Genomic DNA, 12700 nt, shown 5'->3' on the forward strand with positions numbered 1-12700 from the left:
TCAGTCAGGCTTTTCTGAGCTGAGCGTTTTTTCTGTCTATTTTCTATCAGAGGCTAATGCAGGAGATATATGTAGGAGAATATTATAGGTGTAGGAGAGTGATTTCACAGTCAGCCTGTATGTTGAACTCAAAGTGACTGCTCTTTTTTAAAATAAGTAAAAATTGATTTCACAGTGAACCTGTTCTTTAAACAAAACCTCAGACAAGTAGTCTGGCATCAGTAAACAGACATTTCACGCACATAAATTGCAACATTTATGGAAAGGCGTCTTTTTCCCACTGTGAAGCACGGTGGGGGAAGTGTTATAATTTGGAGCTGTAACACCATCTCTCTAATTTTCTTTAATTTATTACCAATACTTATAAAAGATTTGAGACAAATAATAGTTGTTGAATATTTTTATTTCTATTTGAAAGATTTACAAAACTGCAAAGCAAAAAGAAACTTAATTATAAAAGGATCTGAGGTCAAGTGCTCTTTCACCTTTTAAATATGAAATCTGTTTTTATCTTTGTTAAATTATTTGATTTTCTTTCTAATTCATGGAGTGTGGTATGCACTCACATTATTAGTCACATGTATTACCCGTCCTTGATTTTATTTCTTATTTTTACAGAAACCTTCCCCACTGTTGGCGACGGTGGCACAGGAGTTAAGTGCTCGCCCCGTAATCGGAAGGTTGCAGGTTCGAGCTCCGCTCAGTCTTTCTCTGTCGTTGTGTCCTTGGGCAAGACACTTAATCCACGTTGCCTGCTGGTGGTGGTCGGATGGACCGGTGGCACCAGTGCTCGCAGCCTCACCTCTATCAGCGCGCCCCAGGGCAGCTGTGGCTACATTGCAGCTCATCCCCACCAGTGTGTGAATGTGTGTGTGAATGGGTGAATGACTGATTGTGTTGTAAAGCGCCTTGAGGGGTTCCAGGACTCTAGAAGGCGCTATATAAAACACAGGCCATTTACTGTTGTATTCAAGTATTTTAGGACCTTCTAATTGCTTATTTGTCTGAGGCTCACATGAAGCACAATCACAGCTATGACTCAGGTGAAACATGAAAAATTAGAATATTGTGTGAAAGTTCATTTATTTAATTAGTTGAACTTCAAATGTGAAACTAATATATGAGATAGATAGGTTCAATATTCTGGATTCAAAGTGTCACTCGTATCAGTTTGTAGGGGTTGGTAAGTCTAGTGCTTTAAAGCCTAATTTATTAGCTCTACTTATGACCAATAAGCTGTGATACTCTATATAAATATAGAATATCAACCTGCTTGGTCTTTGGATGTTTAATCAGAAGATTCTAGGATTCTTTGTTTATTCAGGGATAGTAGAACACTTCATCTTAATTCAAGGAAAGAGTCAGGTTTATAAAAAGTAAATTTATTTTCCAAACAATTAAAACATGACAAGTTAACTAATATTACTGTGATGGATGGATCTAAGTGGATGAAATGTGATGTATGGTGTCTATGTGTGAATGTGATTTTATCTATGTAACGTGAGGAAATATGGGTTTTCTGTCACAAAGGTGGTGTTGGACTCAGCTGGGTCAAAGCTGGGTCGCTGAGAACTTTCACCCACAGATAAAGACCTGAACGCCAGCGAGTCTGGGAGGAAACCATAACATCTGCCACCTGCAGCGTCCAGAAGACGTGTTTCCATGAGTTGTACCCAGAACAAGTCAAAACATAAAGTTTAAACTTCCTTTTCTTGTTTTGAATGTTAAAAGTTTAATCATCAATTTGCTCATTATAAATGTGTTTTAATCAAATGAATGATTCTTAGGCTTTGGGTAATTATAAGAGATTAATGAATCCATACTTAAATATATTTATGTTTGAGGGTGTTTGTTATCGACCTTCACACACACTCAAGCACACACACACCCACACACAGATTCTCACAGTAAACTCCAAACACATTTGCTGACGCACATGTTTTGCTTTGAGAGGAGAAAGGCTTTTGGTAAGTTTCAGTCTTATGATTTCAGTTCGTGCTTGACAACAAAAGAGAGAGGACGTGTGAACAACCGCTGAAAGGGGGGGAGCCGGTTGGCTCGTTTCTTCCCCCCCTTCTCTCACGCTGTTCCTGCCAAGCCAGGCAGAATAGCTGAATCGCAACTTCTAACGCAGACTCATTACCGAGTCTTTTGATTTCTGAGTGAATTAACTTAAGAAAGCGCATCGACAAAATGCTCTACCATCCACGTGTACCGAGGGCAACTCTGGACCAGTTCCGTTCGACACCTACGTCTCCTGTCAGCCGCCGGTGTCATCTGGATGAACCACAACATCCTCCACGGCCCGGATCCGAAAGAGGGTCCACAAGAGTTCGGTGAGACAGAGCACGGTGTTTAGCGTTTGATGCAGTTCTCTGATAAGACCTAAGTTTATCCAAACCATCACTTCACTCAGACACCTGTTCTTCCTGAAGCAAAATCAGACTCACACACGCATCCATCTCACCTCATGTTCAATCCTCACGACTTTGCACACCCACGCATCCATAACCACATCCTATTACTCTCAATCTTCATTCACCAACAGAAGGTCTATTTGAGTAAGAACAGCATATCAACTGTTAAAGATTGTCCCACAAGTTGCCAATGTTGATTGTTATTTCCTGTTTGTCAATTTCAAAATCATTAGTTTAATTTGAAGAATTAAAACTTTTAATTGTCAAACTGGTTTCCTCATTGAACTGAAACACAGACACACAGATATTATCGTCAGTTTATCGATGAAAACAACCTTTGAGTCTTCTTAACAATATAACTGAGTAAAGACAGTTTCTCCTTACAATATGGCTAAGCCAGCCAATTCTCTTTACAATATGGCTGAGCCAGCCAATTCTCTTTACAATATGGCTGAGCCAGCCAATTCTCTTTACAATATGGCTGAGCCAGCCAATTTTCTTTACATCTATAAGAACTGGGTTCTGGGTGTCAAAGGGAATAATTTGTTTTGCGTTGAGCTATGAAGTTGATTCTTATCAAAAAGGCATAAGACACTATCTGTCATATCTACGTACCCCAAGTGGAGACTCTCTTTTGGATTCGAGATGTCAGGGGGTCGGGTGACCCCAAGGTATTGAAGTCCGCAGGAAACCCGCAGTACTACCAGGTCAGTCCAGAGTCGTCTCCAGGTCACGACAGGTTGTAACTAGTTTGCGTCTCTAATGGATTCTTAAGTAATCTTGCATCAGCTTTGTTCTGCAGGAACCATTTGCTGTGTCAGCGGTAGGCAACTTTGAACAGGGTTTTGGCAGCTTGCCAAAAATGCTCAGGGTTAAAGAGGCTTCGCTCCGGACGGCTGTTCCGTAGCGCTCTCTAGAACTGAATGTTGAATGATGGAAAGATGGAATGCGACTGCTGAATGTGATTCTGTTTTAATATTATCATTTTATGATTTAATTGGCCAATCGGAGCGTGCCATGTAAAGCGATGTTACCAAGAAAACCTCAGACATCACGCCTTCTTGAGATGCCGGATGCTCTGATCTGGGTAAAGAAACATCTATGTATGAGTTTAACTTAACTTTTTGTCCTTGTGTTTTGGTGCAGGTGACAATTGCCTTGTCATTTCAAACATTACTGATTACTGATAACCATACATATACAAATCAATCTATGTAAAAATTCATTTCATACTTTCAGTAATTCAAGATCATTGAAACGTTATTATTGGCCATATAACATCTGTTAATTTCATTTTATGAATGATCAACTCATATAAGCTGAAGCAGTCCTCCTATAATAGAGAGTGGGCACTCCTGCTGTGTTATCAAAGAAGGCTTTGTTTGGGAACACAGGCTGAAAACGTGTTCCTCCTGAAATGTCAACAAGGTTGCAGTATCCTTCTGGGCTTTTAGGAAGATAGAGTGTAAAATCCACCTTAGAGAATAGAATTAGGTCTGCAGATGACCAGTGGCATGTAGGTCAATATGTAGGTGAAAATTGACCATTTCTGGACATTACAAGTTTATTCATTCAAAACACCTGCAGAGGGTTCCTGAGCCTTTAGATGGTATCTCAGTCTAAGTTTAATTACTAAAATAAACAAACTTTGCAATTTATTCTCATTTTTTTAAGTTTCACATGTAAGCTCCACCCACCCAGCCCACCCTATTCATCCTCCTCCCCTCAGGCAGAAAAGTTAAGCAGCTTGACACAAAAACAGCTTTGAATTTTAAACTCTTGCATGACTCATACACTAACTAAATGTTTATTTACCTCTGTTATTAATCGTGTTTTGGTCTCACCTGCACATTTTGTTCTGGCGCGCAGAGGAGGTCCAGGAGCTCCGGTGCCCCCATCCAGAGGCCTGGTCAGCAGAACGCTGATCTCGTACTCAGTGTCTGGATCCAGGTGGCCGATCTTGTGTGTGGTCTTATCGACGGGCTGCAGGTCATACATGGTACCCGACACAGTGCGGTACTCCACCTGCCGATCAATGATTGGACCGTCCCCATTGATGGAGTTGGCGTTTAGCTGAATCCAGAGGTATGTAGCTCCAACAGCAGTCAGCTGGGGTGGTGCAATGGGAACTGGGGGCTCTAAGGGAATAAGTTTGTCAGATATTAGAAATGTAAGCAATAAGAGTTCAACGGCATCAGTCTTGAAAATAATTATGTTTTAGTTTGTACAAAAATGAAAAAACTAAACTGATTAAAAACACAAAGAACATTCAATGTTTGCTTTTAAACAATCAACCAGATCAAAAAACTAAAATACTACAAAGAATGTCTTCTTTTTTCCCAATAATCAAGGTATTCAAACATGAGCCAATCAATAGCTTCAACTTGATGAATAGAATATCTCACCATCGTCCGTGCAGCGAGTCATGCAATCAAACGTGTTTTTAAAGACAACAAGAGACTTTAAAAGGAAGTGTAAGTGAGACGGACCAGAGCAGATTTTCTACCTATTGAACATTGTATTGATTTCAATCAGAGGACTCCTTTTGAAACTTTTCAAGCTATTGACAGCTGCTGTGTTTGTCACGTTTTATGTCAATTCAGAAGCTGGTTTGAACCTTCAAATCATGACTGAGATAGATTTTTTTAATGTAAATGAAAGGATTGGTTAGAGTTAAAACATAAACGTGTCCTTTTGAGAGACTGCTGGTAAAAATGAACAAAAAAAAGTCAGCTAACAAAATAAGTCACATTTTTCTTAAAAACATTTAAATAATTTATTCTCTGCAGTTTGTATTGTTTAGCATTATCAATTATTTATATGTGAAATTAATATAAACATTTAAGTTTTACTTACATTTAAAATATTTATTTAGCAGTTATTTGTGTTAGAAATGATGTCGAGAACGGCTGTTTTACAGATCGAATGCAGAGTAAAAATCTGATTAATGCAGAATCTTTCAGACCAATCAACTTCAGATCAAGTCCAGTAGATGCAATTAATGTATTTATTTACTTTTGCAGGACATTTAAATGCAATGTCTTTTTTTATCAAACCAAGAGTAAAGCAATTAAAAAACACTAAAATAAAGTTTGTTGTATCACCGTAAAAATCAGATCATCTTGCATTGTGTAATGTGTCGTGTGTTGGTAAATATTTATTTTAAATTATTCATATACATAATGTGTAATTAGACAAAGAATCAAAGTAAACATTGAAGTTGGAACTAATGTAAGCCCCACCCCCTCCAACTGACTGCAGTATAATTTATTTAGCCCCGCCCCTCCATGTAAACCCATGTGTTAAAAATGAAACTACACCTCATGATTCTCTCCAGGAGTTGATTTGATTTAGAGTTGATTTCTGCTTATTCACATGGTTTTTCTACATGAATAGATATTATTTCTATAAAATTTCGCAATGATTAAATACAGTATTTGGTGCTAATATTTCAAGCTCTGATTGTTTGCGGAGAAGTGGGCAGGGCTTTCAAATCTAATCATGACTTCCTGGCAGGCGTTGAAAGGGAATATTATATTTGTTAAACAACAAAAGTAGCTAGAGACACTTTGCTCATGTTTATCAATCAGTGTTAGCACTGGCGGTTTACTCTAAAAACTAAACTCAAACACAAAAGTGAGTGCAAAAATGTCCAGCAACAAAGATAAATAAAACTCTATAGCTGTTAAATATTTGTAGATTTGAAAAGATGCATCTAACAACAAAAAACTCTGAAATCTACACACTGTGTGACAATTGTGTTTCAATGTGAGACTCGTAAGTGTTGTTCTGCAGACCGAACTGTCCAAGTGTCTGCTGTAGCTCTGCTCTGATTATTATAAATATAAATACTCGTTTTTTACACACACACACACACACACACACACACACACACACACACACACACACACACACACACACACACACACACACACACACACACACACACACACACACACACACACACACACACACACACACACACAGAGTTTTTCTCTGCAGTCCTGCCAGATAAACGTGGTGCTAAATGACAACCTCGAACATGACCTTATCTCTTTTATGTCACAATATTTGTCTAATCTTGCTTAAACCTTGTGCCATTTCTGATTTAATGAGATTTCTTGAAATGTCACACAAATTAGGCCTGCCTTGGGGATATTTTTCAGGATTGTTTTTTAGACACTATAGACAGCTGAAAGGTAACATTTACAAGATTGTTAGTGGAATCTTCTGAGGTGTGTGGAAGTAGCCTTTATTCTCAGTGAAGAGTGGCAGTTCCTGCATCTCCAATGTTTTTGAACTTTTTGCTTAATGCATTGATTTGGTTCGTTTATAGATCCAACTAAACAAAGGCTCTCTCACATATTTTAGACTTTTTTGACATTGAATCAACAAAAAGCTTAGATTTACAGCTAACAACAGTTCTAATATCTTGTTTATTTTTCAGGCATCTCACAGGGGTGCCCAGTCCTGGTCCTGGAGGGCCAGTATCCAGCGTGTTTAAGGGGTTTCTCTGCTCCAACCCACTAAATTCAGTGGTTGAATCACCTGTGCAGAAGCTCATCAGGCTCTACAGAAGCCTATTAATCACCTGTCCTGCTGATTGAAATCAATTGTGTTGAAACACACATGCTGGATATCGGCCATCCAGGATCAGGATGGGCACCCCTGCAGTAGAACGACATGGCCAACAACATGTCCCGATGTCCCTAAACTCCTTCTAATCCAAGCTGACAACATCACCTAAAGCGAACCAACTAATCCACGTTGAACTAGTCTGCATGTTGGATCATGATGTAAAAAAAAAAGAGGTCCAAAATCTGGGTTAAACCTCTGGCTTGATCCGATGGCCTTTTATGGTTGGTTGTGTCTGTCGATGGGTTTAATGAGTTAAGCAACAAAAGAAACACTTTCTAGCAATAAGACGCATCTCTGCCTCCATTTATAAATATCTCTTAACGAGGAGACTGATAAATCCAACTTCCAAAGGACACAAAGAAAAGGTTTCTTAAGCTATTCAGGTTTTTCTTCTTTTCTTTAAAAAGATAAACAATAGCATAAAAGCACCTCAGCCTTTTAAAATGTGTTGGTTTTTTTTTTGTTTTTCTTTATTTGGTGAACAATCTTTTTTTCGCCCCAAGAATTATCAAATTTGTAGCCTCTCATAATATTTCTGAACAATAAATAGATCTGACAGGATGTCATTCTTGCAAATTGCCGTTTAAGTAAGTTTTTATTTTTATAAATAGATTTAAATCATAAGAATCGCATGTTACAAGAAGTTAGGGAACAATAAATCCATCTGAGATCAACAACATATTCTTACCCACAAATAATCATCATGATTCAACTAACAGAGCTTACTGGCACATTTACCAGCATACTCATTGTGCATTACTGTCGTATGATGCATCAGACCAAATGGCTCTGAAAATATCATCACGTTTCCTGCTGCTGACTCACCTCCGCCTGGTTAACAGAGGCCACGCACACAAAATAATACAAAATGATTTAAGAGCAACTTTGTTGGAAAACGTCAACTTATGAGGAATCCTACCAAACCTCAGAGCTGATCATGTTGGCATTTCTGCTGTTTAGATGTATTTTGTTGTTGCTTAAAAGTTCAATAAATCCAATCTGAATCATAACAAATAAGTGTTTAGTTAAACTCTGGAAAGTTACTGTTTCAGTAAACAACAGCAGCTTACTGGGGTAATTTCTGTAGGTGCAGTAATTCTGTGCTCAGCCCTAGCAGAAGCACGGCAAATAAAAGCGTACTGGTGTGAAAAACACTCAAGTTCTTAAACACCTCAGAATATTAACAACTCTTTTCTCAGTGTGCAAGCCTCCTTCGACAGCTTCACAGCAGCGAGGCCTCAGAAAGGTGTTCGCATTGAGATCGGCATTAGCTGGAAGTGGTTGACGGTGCGCAGATGACAGCGGTAAACCCAGGGTCAGTGAGCAGCTGTTGTCATGATGCTGACCAGACAGGCAGACGGCCCAGCGACAGCTGCGTCTTGCTTCAGCTGCCTGCCATAACAGAGGCGCACAAATGCATGCAAACACACATACACCAGAAAAATACTCACGCACAGACTTGTACCTGAACCTGCAATTATACCATCATAAGTGCCATAAAACTGGGACGCCAACTGCAATTACAGCCATTTTTCAAGATTAAGTGATTTTTCTTTTACAGTATGAAGTTCCAATGAAAATATTAAGACCATAATATTTCTTTGTTAACCCTAAACATACAGGAACAAACTCGAGAAATTAGAATATTGTGCAGGCGTCCATTTATTTCAGTAATTCAACTTAGAAGAAACCATCTAAAGGCTCAGAAACCCTTTTCAGGGGTTTTGGATTCATTAGCTGATTAGAGTGTGACACTTTGAGCCTAGAATATTCACACTTTTCACAATATTCTATTTGTCTGAGATTTTGAATTTGGGTTTTCATGAGCTGTAAGCCACAGTCTCATAGATTATTAACCTTTTAAGTTGAATAACTGACATGAATTAACTTTTAAGAGATTTTCAAATTTTTCAAGATTCACCTGTATTCAGATTACAAAACTATTTAAAAGTGAAAAAAAATCACCTGCATTTTTACTAAAAAGCAAGTAAAAACATTTTTCATACTCATTTATACGCTACTTGCATATATCAGCTGCGACTGAAGGTGACAACTTTCCTAAATGTCCTAAGTATATCAATATTTGTGGACGAAATTTAATAGATCAAGATGCAGGATCCAATTCTCTCATTGCTGGGCTTTTATTCCATCCATCCATTTTCATCCACTTATCCGGAGTAGGGTCGTGGGGGTAGCAGCCTAAGCGGAGAGGCCCAGACTTCCCTCTCCCCAGCCACTTGGGCAAGCTCCTGTGGGGGAATCCCAAGGCGTTCCCTGGCCAGCCGAGAAACATATTCCCTCCAGCGTGTCCTGGGTCTCTCTTCAGGCTTCATCCTGGTTGGATGTGCCCATTACTTCAGCAGGGAGGCGTCCTAACTAGATGCCTGAGCCACCTCAACTGGTTCCTCTTGATGTGGAGGAGCATCTACTTCTAGCCCCTCCCAGATGGATGAACCTCTCATCTTCTTTAAGGGAGATTTACTGTTTGTATTTGCAGCCTTCTAAATTTATTGTGTCTGAAAGTACAAGAAAATCAAGATACCCTCCGGAAGGGTTGGTGAAGAAGCTGCAAGCACGAGAAGGAGCGATCGCAAACAAATAAGACTTAAAGACAGTTTGTGACTAAATTGCAACAGGAAATTTTGCTCAGTTGTTGCAGCTTTTTGTGTGTGTGTGTGGGGGGGGGGGGGGGGGGGTATGTGAAAAACTTCTTGTAAACATGTCTTATGTTCCAGATCAATGTAATACCAGACAGAAATCTGCATATTTTCTTGCAATCTTGTTTGTCCGACTAGTCGCCAACAGTGACAGCCTAGTGGGATCCTGGCTTTAGAGCAAACACACAGCCCACATTCGTTTTGTCCACCACACAGAGAGCAATAATAAGAGCTGCCACTCAGTGCCGAATTTAGATTAGCTTGACTTCAGTGTTTATAAATCCATCTTCCATTTGGCCGTTACGTCCACTGAGCCTCTTGCTAAGATGCTCGAGCCACTCATTATGTTGGGCGCTTTCCTAATTGGGCTGCAGCAGCTAAAAAATTGATCTCCTCCTGATATGAGAAAAGGTGGAGGGGGGAAAACGAAGAGCAGGACTGGTCAGACTTAGATTTTTGGTGGCTTTTCTCATTAGCGCCGACATGTCTGCAACCTTGACATCCTTCAGTTGGCCCAGAGCACAACTTTAGAGCTCAGCGAGAGCTCCAGGTGATTTTAACAAGCCCCCAAAATAGAAAAAACACAGCCAGGGAATAATTATCCTCCTTTCAAAACCGCTGGCTGCACGGCAGGAGAGCTCATCAACACGGGTGTGAAGGGGTCCTGCACTGGGCCTGTCTGCTCAGAACTCTGGAAATACATGCAATGCTCTTGCAATACAGGCGCATAAATCTGACAGAACACTAGCATGAAAAGCAGAAGTGATTATCTGGGATAATCAAGCATTCATTCTTCTTCTGTTGAGGAAAAAAGGCAGCATATGATAATGAGGGGAGGGCTCGTAATCCACAGAAACCACTCCACCGTCACTCCTCCAAACCGAGTCACAGACGTGGAGAATGCATATTCAGAGCGGGATTTACGGCTCAGATCTGCTGCTAGTTGTTTTATGACTCGTATGATAAGAGGAGATATCAGATTTTATGTGCGGCACTTACAAGTGTGAAAACGCCTTTTCCTCTCTGAACGAGTCGCCTTACGTCAAAGTCACCGAGGTGTGAAACCTGCTTGGAATTTAAATTTAAATTGGGGTGAGTTATAAGCACTAACCACGCTAACTAATTTGTAACATGTTTAAAGCAAAGATCAGCAAAAATATTGCTTTGCAGCATTTGTGAGGAAGCAATTTAGCAGTCGTGTTTATGCACAAGTGTTCTCCTCCAGTGCCCCCAGTTTGTCAGTAAATTTTCTGAGTACACCGCTGAAACCCACTGATACACGCAGGCAGAGAGACTTTATCTTCCTCTTACACTCTGCTGTGTCTGGGCCCGGCCATTCGCGCATGATTGACAGACCTCGATCTGGACAGGCAGGATTAAACCTATCAATCACATAAAGCTTAGAGACAAAAAAGGGAAGGGTAAAAAAAATTCAGGCAGTAAATCCAATTGAGAGCACAGGGAGAAAATTGAGGTGAAGAAATATAGAAGGCCATTACTGGGCTATAGGGCCATCGGAAAGAGAGGCCTTGCAAGATTTAGCTTTGGACGACTCCATAAATTCATATCAAATGACTGCAGGAGTGAAATATCAGAGGTTACTGTAAACCCTGCTGCCGCTTGCCTTTGTGATCTTTTAGCTGGAATTGTGTTCAATCAAGGACAACCTTTAAAAGGGGAAGTATTAAAGTCTTGCAGATAACAAATCAAACAAAAAAAGCTTGTGTTTTCAGTGCACCATCAGAGGACGTTTTCATTTAAAAAAACACGCCGCGTTTCCTGTTTATCTCCTGTTATGCTGGATGGAGGTCATGTGGATGGAAAACAGCCCAGCGTTTAGTAGCTTGTGTTTTAGTTTTTATACGCTCTGGAACCAATACTCACGTTTTATGGTTAGTTCGCCATAATTGGACACTCCAACTCCTTTGTCTGAGTGGACAATGCAGCGGTAACGGCCCGAATCGCCCTTGGTCGTGTTCTCTACGTCGAAAGTGCCTATGAAGCGGCGGTTGTTCCAAGGTTTAGTGGCTTTCATCGGGGCCTCCCGTCCACCGATGCCCTGTTTGGACAAACAGACAAGAGAGACTCAGAAAGGTTCAGTAAGGAAAAACGCCTGACCTTGTGGGTTTTTAAAACTCCGGTTCAGGGTACTCGTTTGCTCTTGTGACGGTTCGTGTCCGATCCATCCCATTGGTGGATGATTGTAGGAACACATTTATCACTCTCTCACTCACTCACTCACACACACACACACACACACACACACACACACACACACACACACACACACACACACACACACACACACACACACACACACACACACACACACACACACACACACACACACACACACCGTGGGCTCTCCCCAGCTGTCACCCCTCACAGCAGGCAGATGGGGGACATTTGTTCATTAGAAATATTTCTTCATTACTGTCATCGGGGGACTTCACTTAATGTTTGTTTTCCAGCTCCTGTGCTAATGAGGATGTGTTTGTTAAAATGATGGAGTACCTGGCAGAAGACCTTTACCCAGCATCATGCTCGCGCTGATCACATGTGTGACAGTGTGCTTAGCAGCCAAGCCAGCAGGGTTGTGTTTGCCAGATGCACTACCTCTGCTGCTCAGAACAAGGTCAAATCAAGACTGCTGTGCAGCTCAGTGGTGTCGGATATAGTACGCAGTATCCACATGGAGCCAGCGTCAATGTGGGTTAAGATCATGCTGCTGTGATCTGAAACAACTGTAATCCCCTTCCTCCCAGCGGCGGGGGCCTGGAAAGCTCTGGTGAGCAGGTAAAACCTCAAGCACAAGGGCAAAATAAAGGAACCAGTGTTTTAAACGGAAATGACTCACAATGTGTATGCTGTATTAGGCAAGCCATCCTATATGTGTGAATATATGTGAATATATGTTAATATATGGATCAAAATCACTTTACTTTGGCAACTGTTGGCATAGATTTCTAGGCTAGTTAAGCACATTTA

General features: G+C 40.5%; 1 protein-coding gene across 7 annotated transcripts in view; it reads right to left on the reverse strand.

The window, feature by feature from the left end:
• The window catches only part of ptprma (protein tyrosine phosphatase receptor type Ma), a 244746-nt gene that overhangs the window by 137849 nt on the left and 94197 nt on the right, over positions 1 to 12700 (reverse strand). For all 7 annotated transcript variants that reach the window (XM_070541591.1, XM_070541590.1, XM_054742532.2 and 4 more), the window contains exons 6-7: positions 11597 to 11771; positions 4262 to 4555 (exon numbers count right to left, since the gene is read on the reverse strand). In XM_070541591.1, the coding sequence (XP_070397692.1) occupies positions 4262 to 4555; positions 11597 to 11771 (469 nt within the window). The remainder of the gene's footprint in view (positions 1 to 4261; positions 4556 to 11596; positions 11772 to 12700) is intronic.

Source organism: Nothobranchius furzeri, chromosome 11 (assembly GCF_043380555.1).
Source record: "Nothobranchius furzeri strain GRZ-AD chromosome 11, NfurGRZ-RIMD1, whole genome shotgun sequence".
In the NCBI taxonomy this organism is placed as follows: domain Eukaryota; kingdom Metazoa; phylum Chordata; class Actinopteri; order Cyprinodontiformes; family Nothobranchiidae; genus Nothobranchius; species Nothobranchius furzeri.